The 23,334-nt window shown below is 48.8% G+C and overlaps 2 protein-coding genes across 2 annotated transcripts in view; both read right to left on the bottom strand.

The window, feature by feature from the left end:
* LOC310698429 (FK506-binding protein 15-like) overlaps positions 1-23,334 on the bottom strand; it is a 268,796-nt gene that overhangs the window by 110,434 nt on the left and 135,028 nt on the right. Inside the window, exon 14 of the mRNA XM_083485533.1 lies at positions 535-616. Coding sequence (XP_083341659.1) covers positions 535-616 — 82 coding nt within the window. The remainder of the gene's footprint in view (positions 1-534; positions 617-23,334) is intronic.
* LOC310697906 (FK506-binding protein 15-like) lies at positions 1,217-23,034 on the bottom strand (the record flags this gene model as incomplete). Its single annotated transcript, XM_083484509.1, has 8 exons — positions 1,217-1,225; positions 7,561-7,704; positions 8,566-8,634; positions 9,417-9,566; positions 10,095-10,193; positions 10,782-10,856; positions 12,153-12,222; positions 22,994-23,034. The coding sequence occupies 8 exons, from the start codon at positions 23,032-23,034 to the stop codon at positions 1,217-1,219; spliced, it is 657 nt and encodes a 218-aa protein (XP_083340635.1).

Below are 23,334 nucleotides of genomic sequence, written 5' to 3'. Positions count from 1 at the left end.
ACCATCTCGTCCTCTGCCGTCCCCTTCTCCTTGTGCCCTCCATCTTTCCCAACATCAGGGTCTTTTCCAGGGAGTCTTCTCTTCTCATGAGGTGGCCAAAGTACTGGAGCCTCAACTTCACGATCTGTCCTTCCAGTGAGCACTCAGGGCTGGTTTCCTTAAGAATGGATACGTTTGATCTTCTTGCAGTCCATGGGACTCTCAAGAGTCTCCTCCAGCACCATAATTCAAAAGCATCAATTCTTCGGCGATCAATCTTCTTGATGGTTCCGCTATCACTTCTATACATCACTACTGGGAAAACCATGGCTTTAACTATACGGACCTTTGTTGGTAAGGTGATGTCTCTGCTTTTTAAGATGCTGGTGCCCCCATGGGAAGCCTGCAAACAGCACCTGAGGCCAAGAGCCCTCTCCCCTCCTGCGGTTTCCAGCCACTGACAGCCCTCTCCTCCATGAACTTGCCTAACCCTCTTTTGAAGCCACCCAAGTTGGTGACCATCACCAAGGCACAACAAGGGAACACACTTTTTACCTTGCGTTGTCCACTGAGGAGGGGCCATTGGACGGTAGTCGTTCAGACAGAGGGTTGAAAATTCTTGAATGGCATGCGGCTCCTGAAGAAGAAAGTGCACAATTAACCCTCCTGGGAAGCGGAAAGGGACCCTGGAGGCTTCAAATCCCACATTAACGAGAGAGAGGCATGCCAGAACATTTGTAGCTATGGGGTTTTTTTAATACGATGTAAGATGCTTTGAGCATTGTTTTAACTTGGGAAAGGCGACATACAAACAAAATGATTGATGATCCTTACAAGGCTTTCCCTCAAATTAAGATTCAGACCCAAAACCAGTTTGGGGTGACTACTAGATCTGGGGAGGGCAAGACCCTCAGTTTCATGCAAAGGGCCCCAGGTTTGATACCCGGTAGGCAGGGAATGCCCCCTGTCTGAAACCCTGGAGAACCAGGTGGGTTTGTAATTAAGTAAAAAAAAAGAAGGGCCTCCCCTCCTTCAGGGAAAATAAAAGTGGTTTACAAGCTCATAGAACAGCTTAAATTGCATTTAGATTTCCAATCTTCCTGCATTAGATATCTTCATGGTTTCTTAAAAAAAGAGAGAGATTCCTCTTCCCATATCATGGGATGCATCCAGTAAAACAACCTCTCATACCCTTTCCAAGCCTAACAGTGGGATTTCAAAATGGTGGTGAGGGCTGTCACATCCCCTGGGCAGGATTAAGCCAAGGGGACCAGAGCCCAAGTGTCAGGGGTTTAGGAGCAGAGGCAAGGGCAAGGGAGGAAACAGAGAGCGAAGGGGAGGAGGCAGAAGAAAAGATGAGTGATGACGACGACCCGAGATCTCCGAGTCTTTCCAGTGAATCAGAGGATTCACAGAAAGGAGCACCAGTGGCCAGGGCAAGGGGGGAGTCTAGGGGGGCACCCCAGGAAGATAGAGCCAGAGGGGACTCAGAGGAGAGCAGTTGGAAATCGGGACCAGCGTCACCGCCAGAGAGCAGGGAAGAGGAAAGGAGCCAGGGGGCAAGCGCTGGCAGCTCACCACAGGAGGGAGGGCACGAGTCAGGAGTGGCCACACCTCCATCGGGGAGCGAAGAAACGGTTAAGCGGAAAGTGGAAGGTTGGGCGCGCGCGCCAAGTTCAAATGCAGAGGAAGGTGGCGCAGTAAGCAGCCCGGAAAGGGAGCCAGGTCCTAAAGCCCGGCGCAAGGAGACAGGAGGGTCCGGGGGGTCAGCGTCAGAAGAATCCCGGAAGGAAGAGACCCCGGGGGGTAGAGGGACCCAGAGGAGGACAGTCAGGCGGAAAAGGTGGAGCCGGGCTAGGATATTAAGTTGGTGCACACGGGGCGGAGACTCAGACGGAGCTTCGCCGATCTAGCTACTAGACGTAGAGTTGCGCGCAGCAGCGTGAGAATGGAAACTGTAACTCAATAAAGACTTTTACTTAATGATCGCTGGCTAGCGTGATCCTCTGTGAGCTAGGATCTTCAAGCAGCTCTGACAGTAAGCTCCGTCTCAGAATTGTGGGCATCTACAGCCTCGAGGAGGGGAGAGAAGCAGGTGCCTACTAGCGAGCTCACGAACGGCAGACGACATGACGGCTGAGCAGCAGATAGAGGAACTCAGAAAAGCAGTGTCACAACTGAATGCCGAGGCTCTCGCATCCAGGAAGAGAGAGGAGGAGGCAGCTGCCGCCTGCAGGGATCTCCAGGTCAGGTTAGACGTGCTGACAAAGCAGACACCCAGGCAGGAGGGAATTGGGTTGGCGAGACGAACAGGCGGTCTGGTCTCTCACTTCGATGGGAACCTGCAACAGTATCCCAACTTTAGAGCAGACGTACTGTGCGCACTGCAACTGCTGAATAAAGACTTTAGAGATGAGCAAGAGAAAGTGGGATTCATCATGTCCCATTTGCATGGGGATGCTAAAGCATGGCTGCGCAATTTATGGAGAGATAAGGATCCGGCGCTCCAAAATGCGGATGCCTTTATTAAAGCGATGGATGGGTGTTTTTTATCAAGCATTGACGTGGATCTTGCCCGGAAGGAGGTGCATGGACTAAGGCAAGGGAGGGCCAGCGTGAGGCAGTACCATGCCCGCTTTTTCGCTTTGGTCAGTGCCCTGGAATGGGACAGAGATTCGGCCCCTGTAAGAGACCTCTTTTGGGAGGGGCTGCACAGCTCGATTAAAGATGAGATCGCGAGGGGGGAGAGACCCCGGACCACCCAGGAGGTCGTTCAGAGGGCACTGGCAGTGGGGGTGCGGCTGGAAGAACGTCCGTGGAGCAGGGACGAAGGGCGTGGAGGGCGCGAACCAGCCAGGGGCTCCTCCTTCCTTCCCAGAGAAGCAGCGCGTGCGCAATCCACGCCTCCGCCAGGAGGAGGAGCGGAACCTATGGAGGTTGGAGGTGCAAGGGCTCAGTCAGCAACCAGAGCCCTAGCACCGGCAGCAGTGAAAGCGAAGCCTCCTAGAGGGAACAGGAAGTGTTACGTCTGTGAGGAGCCAGGGCATATGGCGAAAGAGTGTCCCCAGAGGCTCCACAAGCTCACTGCAGCCTCAGCAATGGTGACTGCAGCAACGCAGCAAGGAGGACCACAGCAGGGAAACGACGCAGTCTGGCTGGAGGAAGAGGCCCTGGGGCCCAGCCAGACGTGTTAGTGACGCAGTCCCCAGAGATTTTACAGCCCGTGAACCCCCTCCCGCCCAAACCAGTAGTGAGGCTCACCGCATCTCTCCAGCTGCCCAATGGAATCACCATGGACGTGCCAATCACAGTTGACTCGGGCAGCAATGCGGACTTTATAGGGCAGGACTTTGTCGACAAACACGCTATACAGTTGCTGCCGGCCACACTGCCCCTGCAGGTTGTCACGGTGGATGGCAGGGAGTTGCTAGGGGGGCAAGTGGTGAAGCAGACGCCACCGATGGCGATGCGACTTGGGAATCACAAAGAAATCATCAGCTTCAATGTCACTCAACTATCGGATACGCCCATTGTATTGGGAATGAGTTGGCTGGACAAGCACAGCCCAACGCTGGCTTGGTACCAGAGGCAGCTGATCTTCGGCTCTTCCTTTTGTGCTGAACACTGCATCGTGCCCCGGCAGGAAGGAGAGGAAGAGGAGTCACAGCTGCTGCTAGGCACGCTGCAAGCGATTCCCCACAAGTACGCAGAATTTTTGGAAGTTTTCTGCGAGAAGGAGGCAGACAGGCTACCCCCTCACAGACCATATGACTGCAAAATTGACCTGCTGCCGGGGGCGGCGCTGCCTAAAGGGAAACTGTATTCCATGTCAGAGGACGAACTGCAGGAACTCAAAGAGTTCATAGATCATAATTTGGAGCGCGGTTTCATCCGAGAGTCCAAGGCAGCGGGGGGCAGTCCTGTATTCTTTGTTAAAAAGCGAGACACGCCCCAAAAAAGACTGGTAGTGGACTATCGCATTTTAAACAATGGGACCAAGCCATCGGACTTCCCCATGCCCCGAATCGACGACCTCCTGGCGAAGGTGCGGAAGGGAAAAGTGTTCACCAAGTTAGACCTGCGAGGGGCGTACAACCTCATTCGCATGCGGGAAGGAGATGAGTGGAAGACAGCCATGTTCACGCCCCTGGGCACCTACGAATATAGAGTTATGCCTTTTGGATTGCAAAATGGCTCCCACGTTTTTCAAGCTTTCATGCATCACGTGTTGGCGGGACTTCTCTACAAGACGTGCGTCTGTTTCTTAGATGACATCCTGATCTTTTCGGAATCGCAGCAGGAGCATGACGGACACGTCAAGGAAGTGCTGAGCAGGCTAAAGCAACATAGGCTCTACGCCAAGCTGGAGAAGTGCCAATTTGACGTGACGGAGGTGGATTTTCTGGGCTACAAGTTGTCTGACAAGGGGCTCGCCATGGACAGCGCCAAGGTTCGAGCGGTATTGGATTGGAAGAGTCCACGCAACCGGAAAGAGGTCCAACGGTTTGTCGGCTTTGCGAACTTCTATCGCAAGTTTATCAAGGGCTTCGCTATGCAGACAGCGGCCATCACAGACACGCTTAGCTCCAAGAAAAAGAAGTTCGTTTGGACAGAGCAGGCGGAGCAGTCCTTTCAGGCACTCAAGCGTCTCTTCGCGTCGGAAGAGCAGCTGCTTCACGTCAACCCCAGCAGGCCGATGAGGGTGGAGACAGTCGCCTCGGACAGAGCCGTGGGGGCGGTCCTGCTGCAAAAGGACCCGCAGGGGGTGTGGCGACCGGGAGCGTTTTACTCCAGGAAGCTCAGCAAGTCCGAGCAGAACTACACCATCTGGGACAGGGAGTTGCTGGCCATTCATGCAGCGTTCAAAGCGTGGAGGCACTTCCTGATCGGCGCCAAGCACACGGTGCAGGTTTGCACGGACCACAAGAATCTGGAGCACTGGCGCACGGCACAGTTCCTAAACCAGAGGCAGATACGTTGGGCTGAGTTCTTTGCGAACTTCGACTTCCGCATAGAGTATGTCCCGGGGGACACCAACATCATGGCGGACGCTCTCTCCCGTAAGCCGCAGTATCTGGAGGACGCAACGCCAGCAGCCGCCATGCACATCTTCGCACCAACAGTGTGGGCGTGCGCCGCGGCAACCGTGGACCTGGAGGCGGTGCGCCGAGCGTTGCAGGACGACTCCTTCGCGCAAGCAAAGATGGCAGAGGTGCAAAGGGGCAAGGCAGCGGCCGACGGTTTCCAGCTACGAGATGGTTTGCTCATCCGTAAAGGGGCCATCTACGTGCCGGGAGACGACCTTCGCGCCAAGGTGCTGCAGCAGCTGCACGACGCGCCCACTGCCGGGCACTTCGGCAAGGAGAAGACGGTGGAATTAGTAGCCAGGGATTTCTGGTGGCCTGGAATGAGAGGGGAGGTCGCAGACTACGTGGCGAGGTGTGACACCTGCCAGAGGGCCAAGCCAGTGCACAGACCACCGGCCGGACTGTTGGAACCGCTGCAAACTCCGGTCGAACCTTGGGAAAGGGTGGCCCTGGACTTTGTCACGGATCTGCCCAGCTCGAGGGGCAAGACGGCAGTGCTGGTGGTGGTGGACCTGTTTTCCAAGATGGCACATTTCATTCCGTGTGCTAAGGTGGCCACGGCGGAGCAAACCGCCAAACTGTTCATAGACCACGTGTTCAAGGTTCACGGTCTGCCACGGTCTATTCTGTCCGACCGGGGGCGGCAGTTCATCTCGAATTTCTGGCAGAAGCTGATGGGCTTCCTGAACGTCAAGATCAACCTGGCGTCGGCGAGACACCCGCAGACCAACGGGCAAGCGGAGCGGGTCAATGCCATCATGCAGCGGTACCTGAGATGTTATGCAAATCAACAGCCTGCGACGTGGATGGATTACCTGCCGCTTGCCGAGTTCGCCTACAACAACACGAAACACGTCTCCATGGGGGTCACGCCGTTCTTCGCCAACAACGGGAGGCACCCCAGAACCTTCCCGGGACTGGAAAGAATGGGGGAGGGGGAGCCGCAGACAGCAGATGCGTTCGCGTCGGAGCTGCAGGAAGTCCACGATCAGCTGAGGCGCCACCTGGAGCTGGCCAAGCACGCATACAAGGTACAAGCGGACAAACACAGAAGGGTTGGCGAAGAGCTCCACGTGGGAGACTGGGTCTGGTTAGCAGCCCACGCAGTGCCGGCCAGGTCGTTGGCCAAGAAGAAACTAGGGCATAAACAACTGGGGCCCTACCAAGTCGAAGAGCAGGTCAACCCGGTAGCTTTCAGACTGGCACTTCCGAAGGGTTCCAGAATGCATCCGGTATTCCACAGATCGGTGCTCACTCCCTACAAGGCACCGCACAGGTTCCAGGAACCCGGAACGGCGCCGAGTCCGGTCAGAGACAGAACAGGGCACGCGGGAGTGGCACAGAAGGAGCGCATCAACGAAGTCACGGAGATTTTGGACTCCAGATGGGGGGAAGAGGGGGTAGAATACTTTCTCGCCAAGGAGGGCACCCCGGCCAGTGCGAACAGCTGGGTGCCGGGCTACGCCTTGGACGAACCTCTGCTCAAAGACGAGTTTCATGCCCTCTTCCCACATAGACCTATGCCAGCAGACTTTTTCGACGACTGGCTTTTCACGCCCACGCTTTCGGCCAGCACGTTCCAGGGGTTCGACTCGGACGAGGACCCGACACGAGACGTCCGTTCCCCGGAGGGGTCACCCTCGGGATCTGCATCACAACCCTCGTATTGGTGGGACGATAGGCCAGAGGAGCAGTTCCGCAGAAAGTGGCTGGAATGCTCAGGACGAGCAACGCCGCCAGGAGGAAGTGAGGGAGAGACGGACATGGACATTTTCGGGGACGACCCTGGTTTCGAGCACGGCGGCACAGAGATGGAAACGGAGGTGACCGTCGTCGACAAGAGCAGGGAGGAAGACCCGGGAGACTTCAGATGGAGACCCGCCACGGGAAGCGAACGATATCCGACGTTCGTCCCTTTGCAACAGCAGCACCCAGCTCCAGCACCGGAAGGAGGGGAGGGGGGAATGGGGGGCTTCGAGGGGGGGATGGATGTCAGGGGTTTAGGAGCAGAGGCAAGGGCAAGGGAGGAAACAGAGAGCGAAGGGGAGGAGGCAGAAGAAAAGATGAGTGATGACGACGACCCGAGATCTCCGAGTCTTTCCAGTGAATCAGAGGATTCACAGAAAGGAGCACCAGTGGCCAGGGCAAGGGGGGAGTCTAGGGGGGCACCCCAGGAAGATAGAGCCAGAGGGGACTCAGAGGAGAGCAGTTGGAAATCGGGACCAGCGTCACCGCCAGAGAGCAGGGAAGAGGAAAGGAGCCAGGGGGCAAGCGCTGGCAGCTCACCACAGGAGGGAGGGCACGAGTCAGGAGTGGCCACACCTCCATCGGGGAGCGAAGAAACGGTTAAGCGGAAAGTGGAAGGTTGGGCGCGCGCGCCAAGTTCAAATGCAGAGGAAGGTGGCGCAGTAAGCAGCCCGGAAAGGGAGCCAGGTCCTAAAGCCCTTCTGAGGTTCTCTTGGTTGCTAACACGTTGGGAGGAAGACACACTCACCCGTTTGACTTGCACCTCAAAGGCCAGAGTTGAGTCCGGAGGAATGCGTTCAGCTTCTGCCAAAGGCCCGTAAACCAATGCTGGCGGGACAAGGAGGAACCGCCTGCCTCCTTTCTTCATGCCAACCATCCCATCTTCCCAGCCCTTCAAGTTCCAGAAACGGAGAACCAAGCAAAAAACAAGTTTAGGTGACCGCCTTCGCTAAGTACCAGAACCACACAGCCTTCGCCAACCTGACGTCGTCCAGATACCTTGGACTCCAACTCCAATCAGCAGGCGCTGGCTGGGGATGATGGGAGTTGGAGTCCACAGGATCTGTGTGTATGTTTGTCAGGTTGGTAAAGGCTGGTCGAGAGCAGGGCACAGGAATACTGAAAGTTCTCTTGCAGTTTTGAGGAAAGTAGTTGAAAGCAGGGATGAAAAACATTCCCTTCGGGGCAACCTTCATGGTGGGGAGGAACATGCCAGGAGTGGGCGAGGCAAGAGGGGAAAGCGGGAGGGGCAACAAATGTAATTTTTCTTTTTGTACAATAGGCTACCTTAGACACCCACTCACACTCCCTCCCCTGTCTCTCATCCAGGACAGCAAGAGGCAACACTGGAGGTCCAGGACTGTTTTGGTCCAGGCCACAGAGCAGGCTTGGCGAGGGGCATGGCCTGGGGTGAATCCTGAGGGCCAGTTTCAGTCCCTGCTGGGCCTGAGGTTCCCCACCCCTCCTGTAAAGAAAGGCCAAGCCTGACTGACCAGTAGGGCAGGATGAGGAATTTTGCAGGGATCGAGGAACCCTGTTTGGGCCTCCCACTCCAGCAGATCATGGCAGGCGTAGACAAGCTGGGACAGCTACCTGCCTGCCGTTCTTGAGGAAGCCATTTGATCAGGGTTCGAGCTCAAAAAACATCACTGCTATTCAGCCTTCCACATAGCCCGGGCTGCTGAACTCTGCTTAGATGTGGAAGTGGAAGAAAGAATCCTTGCACTGTGGTGGAAAGATAGCGCCATCTTACCTTGATGACTTTGCCAGAGCCTAGCTTCAGACGGAGCAGCTTCTCTTTATTTACATTCGAGTCAAAAACCTGTTCCAAAAGTGGAAGTTCAATGGGGTGAAATTACTTTTAATGCGGAAGGTAATAGGTTCACGTTTTGCTACTCCCACTGCTGAGCCAACAGCAATGAGTATCGAAGGACGGGGCACAGCTCAGGGACACAGCACCTGTTTTGCAGGCAGAAGGTTCCAGGTTCAAAACTGGCATCTCCAAGTAAGGTCAGGGAAAGGCTTTTGCTTGGAAGCCTGGAGAGCTACTGCCAGTCAATGTGGGCGATGCCAACCTAGACCAGTGGCCTGATGCAGTGCAAGGCAGCTTTCTATGTTGAATCCCCTGCCTAGCGGTGCCTCCCATGTTGCAGATTGGGTAAAATGAGGTTGAGAAATAGGATCTACACCTTGGAGACAGGTGTAGCTTAGGGCCTAACAGCATGTGCTTCCTAGGAAAAAGGTCCTGGGTTCCCTCCCTGGTATCTCCAGTTGAGAAAGGGAGGCAAGGCTGGGCAAGGCCTCACCTCTGGAGAGCAACCAATGCAAGCACCATGAAAAAGCCTTTTTTCTATAGAAACAAGCCTCAGTGAGCAAAGGTCAGGTTGAAATGCACATTGAGCTGTGAAGCAAGCTGGGTGAGCCTCAGGAAGTCCCTCTCCTGTTTCATTTCCTTGCAATGTTATGGCAAGGCAAAAGGATGGGGTTGTGGGACAAAAAGGATGTATGCAAACTATAAACCAGGAGTGGGAAAGCTGTGACCATGCAGTGCTGCTATAGACTTCAACCCCCATCATCCCCAGCCACCCCCTCTGCCAGCCTCACCTGCCCAAGACTACCGTTCTGGAACAGCCAGCCTGTAAAACTGATCTCCAGGACATCTCCAGTCGCCACACCTTGGCCGTTTCCGAGAACAAGATCCTGGCACAGCACAGAGTCAGGAGAACGGCTGCTGTTATACTTGGCAATGCACAGCTGCAAGAAGGAAGAACCAAGGCCCTTTGTGTCATTAGCCTGCATTGTCATCTGCACCTATGCAATCTGGCCCAGTGCAGCACTGGCTGAAGACCCCAGGGGCCTGAAAAAGCCCCAACTGGCTACACCACCATTCCTTGCTCTCCCTGGATACTTCTTAGTACAGTGGTGCCTCGCAAGACGCAAATAATCCGTTCCGCGAGTCTCTTCGGCTAGCGGTTTTTTTGTCTTGCGAAGCAACCCTATTAGCGGATTAGCGCTATTAGCGGTTTAGCGGCTATTAAAGGCTTAGCGCCTTAGTGGCTAAAAGGCTACGTTTTCGTCTTGCGAAGCGTATCGAAAAATGGAAACCCCTATCCTCTAGCGGGTTTTTCGTCTTGCGAGGCATTCGTCTTGCGGGGCACCACTGTAGTTGGCAGAGAAAGCTTCTGGTGACTGATGCAAGAGAGCTGAGCTCTTGCGAACACTGGTTCAGTGTCTGCAGGACAGTCACCCCCCACCCCACAATGCAATGCACGCCTCTGGCACCTGCTTGCTGAAGTCCACAGCCGCCATTTCTGATTCAAACATGATGGACCAATTCTGCCTCTGATCATCATAAAATGTGCAGTAGTTGTTGGGCTGCACCTGCAGAAAGAGAAAGGAGAAAGTGGAATTCTGAGCAGCAGACAGCCTCTGCTCAAAACAACTTTCTTCCTGATGGGTATTGCTAAAGACTTTGGGTTGTGTCCCAATGTTAGCCCTACTCAGAGCAGACCCATGAAAATTGATGGACATGATGAACTTTGGTGCATTAATTTCAGTGAGTCTACTCTAAGTACACACACACACACACACACACACACACACACACACACACACATACATATCAGCGTCTGTAGTGTGTCATGTTTAGAAATGGAAAAATGCTATAGGACTTCGGGGTGGAGTGCTACCCCAAGGGATGTAAGCTACAGTAGGATAGAGGGCAGAATGTCATTTACTTTACTTTGTTACCTCTAGGTAAGCGTTTTAACCATAGAGGGGCCCCTTGGATCTAACACTACTCAAATCTAATGGGTTGCAACAAGCATTAGCCCTACTCAAAGCAGACCCACTGAAATTAATTGACCACAGCTGAGACCTCATATGCAATGTGCATTTCAAACCACCAAAGAATTCGGCTTAGCTTCAGCCCATGCCATGGTCCTTGCAGGTCTTAACGTCAAAGCTTACCGTGAATACAAAACAGGCATGGATGCTGGCGGTCGCAATCTGCTGCAGCTGGCTGATATAAAGAAGCACTTTGTACTGGATTCCACAAGAGATAGAAGGACAGAAGAAAACAAGAGCAAAAGTGAGGAATCAAAAACTACGGGGCTGGCTCTTTTCAAAAGCACCTGGAGCTCTTCTTATACCAGGTAGCATTTCCACAGCACCCCAACAGCCAAATGACATATTAACATACAAATACATCAGAGGTGTTCATCGTAGGAATTGCTTTGGTTGCAGGTGCCTGGCTTAGTTACATGTGGAGTGACTTCGTTACAATGGAGCAGGCGTGGGGAACCTTTGGTGCTGAGCTACAACACCCATTGGCTCTTGCCAGCATGGCCAGTGGAGAGGGATGATGGGAGCTGTCGTTCAGCGACATCTGGAGGACCAAAGGCTCCCTACACCTGGAGAAACCAAGGGGTGAGATCTGTCCTTTTCCGCCCAAACAGCTAAATGAGAATGACATCCCAGTGTTTTATCCTGTCCCCACCACCCTCACCTCCAACAGGGGAGTGGGACAAGGCAATCATACCAGAGTCTTCCTGGAATAAACGCATATGTTTCCTGACATATTTTATCTGTTGCTTGTAAAACACCTGTGAATCCTTTCATAGCAAAGTGGGGCAGAACAAACTACTGAAGAGCTACTGACTGAGCTGAATGGACAGAGGCTGGAAAAACTGAATCCCTTTTGCAACATAAGCTGCTGAAACCCCCTTCCTTTTTTGAGTGTGGTGGGAATGTTTATTGATTTTTCAAGCCACGACAAAGTTACCGTCTCACCTCCCTCTATCCACTCCACACACAATACCCCCTAGGCCCTTCTTTTGTCAAGATGCTAGTCCACATGGTTCTAGTTAAATAAGAGCACAGGGCCTTGGACTGAATCAAACCACTGGTCTCTCTAGCTCAGGACTGCCTACTCTGACCAGCAGCAGTGTCCCCAGCCCTACCCAGAGGAGCTAGCAATAGGATTTGGGAGCTTCTGTCTGCAAAGTGGATCCTGTGTTGCTGTGCGACAGCCCCTTCCCTGCTGCGAATACTTTTTGTAGAGAAGTGAGGTCAGAATAAGAAAAATAGGAGCTATAACCCTTGTGAGCTGATTGGGCAGAAAGAGACAGGAGCCAAAACAGCACCTTTGCTTTTTCCAGAGTAAGACACCATCAGGAAACCAGGATTCAGACAAAGGGAAGCATTTCCTTAGCCCAACCTACATCAACCCGGTATCCTCCAGATGTTTAGGACCAACAGCAGCTGTAGTCCAAATATCAGGAGGACAGCAGGTTGGCAGAAAGCCAGGCTACTTCAAGACACCACACCTCCTCCTCTTACCTCCTTGGTTGCATTGCTGCCCACTACAGCTGCTCCATACTTGCCATGTTTCACATATTTCCCATTGGTACTGGAATGAGAAGAGAACACCTCTTAGCTTCCCACAATTGTTGCCACCATGCCAACCCCATGGGTTATATTAAGCAGCTTTTTACAAAGACTTCCCAGGGGTTGTTTGATCAGCCCAGACCATCTGGCCAACGGTGAGGGGCGATGTGGGGGGTGGGCAGTAGCAGCCCAGCAACATTTTATCAGCCCACAAGCTCCCCATCCCAGGAGGTCTCTACCCTCAGTTCAGTTCAGTGTTGGCTGGTGCCTCATTGGGGCAAATGCAGGGAGCCCAACTATAGGTGGCACCAGAACCAACGACAAGAAGGGCCAGCTAAGTCTAGGGCTGTCTCCATCCTCCTCCCTGCTGTGTTCTACCATGGCAGCATGGAGACTGAGGGGGGAGAGGAAGCTGACAGGAAGTCCTGCCCTCTGGATCGGTTGGACGTAACAAGGCAGGCAGGTGGGAGCCAGCTGAGGGCAGAATGAGGGGGTGGTGTCCTACTGGACCTGCTTTCACTGGTATGGCATAAGGCTATTGAGCCAGCAGATTGAGCCAGAGTCAATGATATCCACAGCCTGATTGGCTGGAAGTAAAAAAACAACAACAGGCAGGTGGGGGCAGGCTGAGGTTGGGGAGGCGGTGCCCCATTCGCCCCGATTGACACCCCCCCATTGTTGCTCCACCTCCATCGTGCAGCCCAGACACTGAGGTCCAGCCCCAAGGCCCTTCTGGTGGTTCCCTCGCTGTGAGAAGTGAGGTTACAGGCAACCAGGCAGAGGGCCTTCTCCGTAGTGGCACCTGCCCTGTGGAACGCCCTCCCAGCAGATGTCAAGGCAATAAGGCAATGAGCAACTATTTTACTTTTAAAAGACAACTGAAGGTGGTCCTGTTTAGGGAATTTTTTAATGTCTGATGCTGTACTGTTTTTAATATTTGGTTGGAAGCTGCCCAGAGTAGCTGGGGTATAAAAAAAAAAATTATTATTATTACTATTCAGCTGCACCTCTTTCCAAACAAGCCAGGCAAGATGGAGAGATGATTGCAAAAGATGTGAGCTGGAAAGTTCTCCTTCATCAGGGGCAGGGGCAGTGGGCCCCTAATAAATCAGGATGTCTTTGAAAATCTACTCCTGGAATGTGAATGGTCTAAATTCATGTTTTAAGAGGAACCAAGTTTATCACGTACTGGCAAGACAGAATTTGGATATAATTTGTTTACAAGAAACACATGTTATAAGACTTCATAAGAAAATTCTCCAAAATAAGAAACTTGGGCAGGAATTTATTTCATCCGACAAAGTGAAAAAAGGTGTGGTTTTTTATGTTAAAGAAAAATGGAATCCCAAATTGTTGTTTAAAGATGAGGAAGGGAGGTACATTGCAGTTGACATTACTGCACAAGGCGATAAATTTCTTTTGCTGGGAATTTATGCACCAAATGATGGCAAAGTGGAATTCTTTAAGAATCTGGACTTAAAACATGGATTGTATGGATTACAAATTGATTTTAATGGGAGATCTGAATGGAGTAGCATCAACATGAATGGATAAAACACAGGGACAGAAAAATCCAAGTTCCGGCAGATTACCAAAGATTTTCTTTGATATGACTGATAAATACGATTTGTCGGACATACAGAGGCTACGAAATCCAATGGAGATAGATTTCACTTTTTTCTCAAATTCAAATCAATCTTTCTTGCGAATCAACTATATATGGGTATCCAGAGATTTGGTTCCTAAGGTTCCTAAAACAGAAATTTGCCCTAAGACTTGCTCAGATCATAATGCAGTGGTTTTGGAGATGAAATTATACCTGCAGGGTTCCTTTAGATGGAGGATGTATGATGAGTTGTTGAGGAATGAACAGATAATTAGTAAGGCCCAAAAGACTCTAAAAGACTATTTTGAACTAAATATGAACACAGAGGTTGAAACAAGAGTCATTTGGGATGCAAGTAAGGCAGTAATGAGAGGTTTCCTCATACAACAGAACTCAATAAGGAAAAAGATACAGAATGAGAAAAAAGAGAAAATTCTGTCTCAAATAAAAGACAAAGAGAAAAGTTTAAGATTAATGCCAAAGAGTCAACAGATTCCAAAAGAAATTAAAGCATTGCAGATTCAATTTTCTCAAATTATTAACCAGGAAATAGAATGGAAAATTAAAATGATGAAACAGAGAAATTTTGAATCTGCAAATAAATGTGGGAAATTGTTGGCTTGGCAATTAAAAAAGAGACAGAAGCAAAGTACTATTACAAACATTGTATCTGAAGGAAAATCTATGGAAAACCCTGGCGATATAAGAAAATGTTTTCAGAAATACTTTAAACAGCTGTATAAAAAAGGTAAAGAAGATAAGGATAAAATTGAGCAATTTCTTGTGGCAAATGAAATGCAGAAAATTCCCAAGGATAAAAGGTTCCTACTAAATGGCATGATTACAAGACAGGAGGTTGAGATGGCAATAAATAAGATGCAGTCAGGCAAAGCCCCGGGACCGGATGGTCTTTCTGCAAAATATTATAAAATATTGAAAGATTGGCTAATTCAACCGTTGGCAGATGTGTGTACTAAGATTTTAAGAGGGGACAAAGCTCCCGAAACCTGGAAAGATGCATTTATTACTCTGATTCCAAAAACAGATCAAGATAGATCTCATGTAAAAAATTATAGACCAATCTCATTACTTAATGTGGATAAAATCTTCGCAAACATTTTGGCCAATAGATTAAAAAAGGTTCTATCAAATTATATACATAAGAACCAGACAGGATTTCTGCCTGGGAGACATAGGAAAGATAACATTAGAAATTTAATTGATATAATAGAAAGGTTGGAAGCGAAAAGAAATTGTAAAGCAATGTTAATGTTTATTGATGCTGAAAAGGCCTTTGATAATGTTTCTTGGTTATTTATGATGAAAAATCTAGAAAGAATTGAGGTTGGCCAGGAATTTTTTAATGGTATTAATGCGATCTATTTTGAACAAAAAGCAAAAATCATAGTTAATAATGTCTCAGAGGAAATCAGAATTGAGAAAGGAACCAGGCAAGGATGCCCGCTTTTCCCTCTGCTATTTATTTCTGTTCTGGAGGTTTTGTTAAACATGTTGAAGAAAGAGGAGGTGGTTAAAGGCATTGTAGTAGGATTCCAGCAATATAAATTAAAAGCCTTTGCTGATGATTTGGTTTTAACATTACAAGATTCAGAAACCAGTGTAGTGAAAGCACTGGAGCTGATTCAAGAGATTGGGCAGGTAGCAGGATTTAAATTAAACAAGAGCAAAACCAAAGTTTTAGAAAAAAACTTAGATAATGAGGAAAGAAAAAACCTTTTTGAAAGGACAGGCCTTGTTTTGGTGAAAAAAGTTAAATATTTGAGTGTGAATTTATCAGTAAAGAATTTGAATTTTTACAAAGATAACTATGAAAAATTATGGAATGAAATTAAGAGAGATCTTGAGGTATGGTCAAATTTAAAACTCTCATTGATGGGCCGAATATTGGTGGTTAAGATGAATGTATTGCCGAAGATGTTCTTATTTCAAGTTTTACCAATCATTGATAATGTCAAATGTTTTAAAGAATGGCAGAACGTATTGTCTAAATTTATCTGGCAGGGGAAAAAACCTAGAATTAAATATAAATTACTTACAGATATAAAAGAAAGAGGGGGCTTTTCCCTGCCAGATTTGAAGATATATTTTGAAGCTGCTGCATTCTGCTGGATCAAGGATTGGATTCAATTAGAGAATGATGATGTGTTAGACTTGGAGGGACTGGATAATCGATTTGGATGGCATGCATATCTATGGTATGACAAGGTAAAGGCCCACAGGGGTTTTAATAATCATGTAATTAGAAAGGCATTATACAATGTATGGACTAGATACAAAGATCTCTTAGTAAGAAAAACACCAAAATGGATTTCACCAATGGAAGCACAGGCCCCAAAAAAGTTAAATATGGAAAACAAATGGTTGAGGTATTCAGATTTGTTGTTAGAAAATCAGGAAGGTTTTAAATTAAAACCATTTGAACAAATTAAAGATAAAGTGAATTGGTTGCAATATTATCAAATTAACAAATTATATAAGATGGATAAGAGAAATGGTTTTGCAACAGAAAAAACCAAATTGGAAACAAAGTTGTTAGACACTAATGATAAGAATATGTCTAAAATGTACAGTTTGTTGTTGGGGTGGCATACAAAGGATGAACAAGTTAAATCGGTCATGATTGATTGGGCAAGGGATGTGGGACATAATATAATGACGGAGGACTGGGAGAGGCTATGGAGGAAAGGGGTTAGGTTCACTGCATGTATGATGTTAAAGGAAAACATTATGAAGATGATGTATAGGTGGTACTTGACCCCTGTAAAATTAGCAAAGATTTATCACAAAAGTGATAATCTTTGTTGGAAATGTAAAGAAAAAGAAGGTACTTTTTTCCATATGTGGTGGACTTGTCCCAAGGTGAAAGACTTCTGGGAGAAGATTTATAATGAACTGGAAAAAATGTTGAAATATACATTTATTAAGAAACCAGAGGCCTTTCTCCTTGGAATAACAGGTTTAGAATTGCCCAAGAAAAATGTTAAATTATTTTTGTATGCCACAACGGCCGCTCGAATATGACTTGCTAAAAATTGGAAAATACAAGAAGTACTAATAGTGGAAGATTGGCAGATGAAGATGATGGACTTTTTGGAGCTAGCTGAAGAATCCGCGACCAGAAAGAAGAGGAGTTTCAAGAGGACTGGAGGAAAGTCAAGGACTATTTGAACAAATATTGTAATATAAAAAATTAGAAATTACTTGAAAGAAACAAATAGGCCTAGGACAAATTAAGTTATAATTAAATAAATGGGATTCAGAATGTCAAGAAAAGTGAATAAGATGACTATAATTGGAAATTGTTTTAGTTTAATAATGATATTGGAAAACTCTTACTTTTAAATTACAAGGAAACTCAGAAGGGAGGGATTTGAGGAAGTCAATCAAGATGTTTAAAAAGTTGGATTTGTGAAGAATTAAGTTTGTTATTATTGTTTATTTGTTTATTGTTACCTCCCTTTCCCTCCTCCCTTTCCCCCCTTTTTTCTCTTCTTCTCTTTTTCCTTTTCTATTTTTGTGTATTATTCTGCTTTGTGGCTTGTGTTATTATGGTGGAAAAAATTAATAAAAATTTATTTTAAAAAAAGAAAAAGATAATTATTTAAACATTTCCATTCTTCTTTCACCATCTTTTTAGGTTTATCTCTTATTGCATCTGTCAGCTTCACGAGCTCCAAGTACTCGCACAATTTGACTCCCCATTCCTCTTTAGTGGGTGTATTTTTATCTTTCCAGTGTTTTGCCACTATAACCCTTGCTGCTGACATTGCATACATAAATAACCTGGTTTTGGTTTTGGGAATATTATCTGAGACCATTCCTAATAAAAATTCTTCCGGATTCTTGCTAAATGTAGCTTTTATCAATCTCTTTATCTCTTCATAAATCATATTCCAAAACCTTTATATCTCTATACAGGACCACCACATATGGTAGTATATTCCTAACTGTTCTTTACATCTTCTGCACTTGTTATTATATGATTTATTTACTTTTGCTAGTTTTACGGGGGTCAAGTACCATCTATAGTACATTTTCATAAGATTTTCCCTTATAAGGAAGCAAGCCATGATTTTTTAGTCCATTCTTCATTCCAAATACTGGGTTTGATCATATGTCCCAGGTCCCTCTCCCATTTTACTGTAATTTCTTTGATATCCTCCTCCTTTCTTTCCCAATTCAAAAATAGTTTGGCGGCTTTTAGTTGATAATATTCCAGCCAGGTTATTCCCTTCTGTTTCAGTTCTCTTAGGTCCTTTATTTTCGGGTTGCTACTTATTTCCTCTACTAAATCCTTGTATGTTAACCAATCACTGTTCATATTTTTCCTATGAACTGTCATAGATTCCATCGGTGACAGCCACCATGGAGTTTTGGTCACTACTGATTTTTTACTTCTCCCCCATACTTCATATAGTGCCCTTCTCACAAAATGATATAAGAACAGGAATTTGCCTTGTATGGTGTCAAACCACCGGGTCCATCTACCCCAGTGTGGTGAATACAGACCACCAGCACCTTTCTGGGGCCCCAGGTCAGGGGTCTCTCCCCAGCGCTCCTCGGGAGTTGACCAACCCAGTTGATTCTGTGGGGCTTCAGAACCAAAGGTTGGACTAGATGGTCCACAAGAGCTCATCTTATGTTCCTAGGCATTGTGAACAGTTTACTTACCGGTAGCTGGTTGACGTTTTTTAGGCTGCTTGGGTGGCATGTATTGGAAGAGCACATTTCCAGATTCTGTAGTTGTCTGATCCTGTCCAAAGAGAGAGGCCAGCCTGGTCCTGGGCAGAGAGAAAAGTAACCATTCACTTCATTCACAGAGAGAGGCAAGTAGATGGGAACAGAACAAGACATGTATCTGCAAGCACAAAGATGCTCATGTTTCACTGCAGGTTGGCGATTTTGTTGCAGCCTTCCCCAAAGACCAGAGGGTAATGGATTCAAAAACTAGAATCCTGTCAGGGATTAGGATGTTGGCCACCCCACTAGGTCATAATGCTTGCCGAAGGGAGCTTTGCCCAGTCTCTCTTGGGGTAACCAGCCTGGAAGAGCTGTTGTAAGAAATTAATGCACACAACTAAAGGAGTAGACGCATTGTGGGTCCTCTCTAAGCAGAACTTAGTTGGAGACAATACCTTCCTTTTCCTATCAAGTTTCTATAACCTCTCTTCAGAACAAAAGAAAAGCCTGCAGGATCTGGCCAAAGGCCCAGCGAGTCCAGCATTCTGTTCTTACAGTAGCCAACAGAACCCAAGCACAAGAGGCTGCTCCCCTCCTGTGGTCTCCAGCAACAGTTGTTCAGAAGCCCTGCTGCCGCCAACATGGTGAGCATAGCCACCATCGCTAGATTTCTCCTCCCTGAATTTTTCTAATCCTCTTTTAAAGTCACCCAGGTTGGTGGCCATTCCTGCCTCCTGCGCGAGAGTTCTGTAGTTTAACTGTGCATGGTGTGAGAAAGTACTTTCTTTTGCTTTTCCTGAAGGTCTTCCAACATTCAGCTTCATCAGATGTTCACAAGAGGGAGAGAAACTGTTCCCTATCCACTTTCTCCATGCCATGCCTAATTTGATAAACTTCTATCATATTATCTCTTACTTGCTTTTTGTCTAAACTACAAAGTCTCTAAAACTGAAAAGGCCGTTGCCCAATTATTGCACCCAAGCTTTTATAGAACCTAGTTCAGTGGTACCTTGGTTTTTGAACAGCTTAGTTCACAAACTACTTGGAACCCGAATGCTTCAAACCCAGAAATGAGTGTTCCGGTTTTCAAACTTTTTTTGGCATCTGGACGTACTTCGTTGGGGGGGGGGTTGCACTTTTGTTTTGAGTGCCACAATTCCATTGCCTGCTTGCTTGCTGCCTGACCTGGGCTTCCCTTATTCAGCGCCAGCCGCATCAGCCACTGGCGACACCCAAAAGTGGAGGAGGGGGTGGCTGATGCTGCAAGGACAGCGGTGGCAGAGGGACCCAGAGGGTGGCAGCGACACCCCCTGTCTGCTCGGCACGGCCTTCCCTCAGTTGGTGCCGGCAGTGAAATCTGGAGGCAGAGAAGGTGTCGTTAATGATGTAGCGACTTCGCCTTCTCCGCTTTCGTTGCCACTGAGCCACACCCAGAAGTGACTGCCGTGACAAGATGCTGGTGCCACCACTGTAGTAAGAGTGGCGGGTTGGGTGGGTGGGGGGATGGATCCAGAAAGGCTGGCATGGGGGGAGGAAGAGAAGCCAACTGGCTCCTCAGAGAGATGACTTTTGCCTTCCTTTCCATCCCCCCCCCCCGCCACCACTGGAACTCCCCCATCACACACCCCGTGCACTCATCCCTCCAATGGCAATGGGTAAATCACTGCCAGTTTTTAATACTGGGTAGCAGATAGCAGCCTGGTCTATTGCTTTCATTTTATGGATCAATAGTCTACTTAGATAGTCATTTTCATGCTAAATTGCTATTCTGGGGGTTGTTTTTAATTGTCTGGAATGGATTAATCCATTTTGCATTACTTTCTATAGGAAAGTACGCCTTGGTTTTGGAATGCTTTGGTTTTGGAACAGATGTCCGGAAGACATTGTAAACAAAACAAAAATTTAAAAGGTATCCATTACAGTGGTACCTCGGGTTAAGTACTTAATTTGTTGAAGAGGTCCGTTCTTAACCTGAAACTGTTCTTAACCTGAAGCACCATTTTAGCTAATGGGGCCTCCTGCTGCTGCCACGCCACCGGAGCACGATTTCTGTTCTCAATCTGAGGTACTATTTCTGGGTTAGTGGAGTCTGTAACCTGAAGCGTATGTAACCCGAGGTACTATTGTATTGCAAAGATACAACCCTGCCCTTGCGGCTTACCTTTCCCCACATACGGAGATTCATTGTCAGGAAGGTGGGGAGAGGGAATAAACCTGGCTGAACACAAGTGGTTTTCCCTACAGACATTCAGAAGTATCTCATCTCAGGGTTGTTTTGGAAGCAGAAACTTACCAGTTACAACACATCCTAGCCCACTTCCCCGCACTCCTGAGAGCTAGAAACTTGCAGATTAAAACAAACAAACAAACAAACAAACAAACAAACAAACAAACAACACACACATACCAAGGTCAAGTATCTTCAAACATTAAATCTCCAGCCTTAGACCCAAACTCCATGCTATACTGAACAGCAAGCAAAAATATCCAAGGGGTGAAGTGCCCATTTTAAATGCCTGACAGCACCCCAAACAGCTAGAGAAAAACCACAAGTGGCAACATGCATGTTTGAGGGGCTCCCAAAAGAAGCGAGTGGAACAGAGATTGTGAGCTTGGCTTCTCCTTCTGGGGAATGACATTCTGGGAAGACATAGATCAGGGGTCAGCAAACTTTTTAAGCAGGGGGGCAGTCCATTGTCCCCCAAACCTTGTGGGGGACCGGACTATATTTTGAATATTGGGGGGGGCATCTGCAGTTCTCCATAAATTTCTGAACTACAACTCCCACTGGCTATATGTCACTCTGACCTTTGCTCACTGCCAGTGTTGCCAAAAACAACAGTGCAGTGCCCTTATTTTGAACACCTAAAATGTCACAGTGTAAAGGGCACTAGAAATCTTTCTTAGGGTTCCTTTTGTAGAAGGAATCTAAGACCACAAAACACCTCCATTCAGTCCTGTTACTGGCACCCACTTTAGGGCAGGAGTTAGAATGCCAACTTGTGACCTGGGAGATCAGGGTGCAGACCCCCACTTGGAGATGAAGCTCACTTTGTGACTCTCTCTCAGTGTAACATCAGCACAGAAGAAGTGGAAACAGAAAGCTAGAATCAGGAAATGGGAAAATATTTCACCACAGCACAGGCAACAGGCATTTGTATGCAAATCAACCCTATGTACATTCATGGGGAACTTCAGTTGAATTCAGTGGAGTCTACTCCCCAATAAGTCTTGCTTTTTAAGAAAAATGCTCCTTTCCCCATTAACCCTTGGGCTGAACTTCCTAGTCCCAAACCACTACTAAAACATAATGTATTCCCTCACTCTACAAAAGGTGTGGGGTATGTTTGGCCCTCTGGATTGTAGCGCAAGTGCACTCCCATCACCAGTGGTGTAGAGGTCTGGGGTTGCGGAGGTTACTATTTCTGCAGCAGGGTCCCTGCCTCCCGCACCCATCATCATGAGAGGCGAACTTTTTAGCTCCAAAGCTAAGCATGTAAGAAACAGTGAAAACACAAGGCACTTCGGTTTCAGCTCAGAGTTGGTCCACTGAAATGGGCGGGCGTAACCAACGCATAGCTTAGTCGGATGCAACCCAGCGCCTCCCATTTCATCCTTAGCTGGCCGAAACCCCGCCCATTTCATCCTCACAAGCAACGCTGTGAGGCAGAGAGACAGAAAGAAGGAAAAAGAGAGATAAAGAGAGAAGGAACCTTGCTGGCTCAAAGACGCCTAGCTCAGCTGAACTTCGCCTCTCTCTCAGCGCCTAACAGCACGTATTTGCAGACAAACCCCTCTGCATGTGCTCGGAATCACCCTTCGCAAGCCTGCACCCACCCACCCCAGCCCCACATGCTGCCCCAGAACCACATACAGCTCTAGTCCCACAGGCTGCCCCAGCCGCACATGCAGCCCCAGAACCACATACAGTCCCAGACCCACACCCATCTCAGCCCCACATGCTGCCCCAGCCCCACATACAGCTCTAGTCCCACCTGCAGCCCCAGAACCACATACTGCCCCAGCCCCACATACAGCCCCAGAAGCACACGCAGTCCCAGCCCCACACCCACCCCAGCCCCACATACAGCTCTAGTCCCACATGCTGCCCCAGCCCCACATACAGCTCTAGTCCCACATGCTGCCCCAGCCCACATGCAGCCCCACATGCAGCTCTAGTCCCACATGCTGCCCCAGCCCCACATACAGCTCTAGTCCCACATGCTGCCCCAGCCCCACATGCAGCTCTAGTCCCACATGCTGCCCCAGCCCCACATGCTGCCCCAGCCCCACATGCAGCTCTAGTCCCACATGCTGCCCCAGCCCCACATGCAGCTCTAGTCCCACATACAGCTCTAGTCCCACATGCTGCCCCAGCCCCACACACAGCTATGGTCCCCTCACACAGCCCCGCCGCCTCACGCCGACCCAAAGACACCCGCACACCCCGCATCTCCCCCCCCGCAGAGAGGCGCCGCATTCTCACCCTCCCGTCGGAAGCTGGAAGGCCTCGTCTTCTTCATCCATGTCCCCCAACATCCTGACGGCCCCTCGCTCCCCGCGCCCCTCGACTAAGCCCAAGCCGGGAGGCGAGAGCCGCAAAGCGCGCGGCTGCAACTTCTCGGCCATGGCTCAAGCGCTGGGCTGCGGAAGCGAAACTAGCAAGCCAAAGCGGCCGGCGGCATTCGCGGTCCCCAAAGGGGCCAAACTTCCACGCGGAGGGAAGAAGCGCGTGCACGGGGACGCCAGCGATCAGCTGTTGCTGCCGCTGCCGCGAATTTGGCGGCGGGACTCTTAAGTTTGACGGAAAGGGAGGGGGACACGGCT

Source organism: Podarcis liolepis (assembly GCF_965112155.1).
Source record: "Podarcis liolepis genome assembly, chromosome: Z".
Lineage (NCBI taxonomy): Eukaryota > Metazoa > Chordata > Lepidosauria > Squamata > Lacertidae > Podarcis > Podarcis liolepis.
This window is presented reverse-complemented; position numbering and strand designations above follow the sequence as displayed.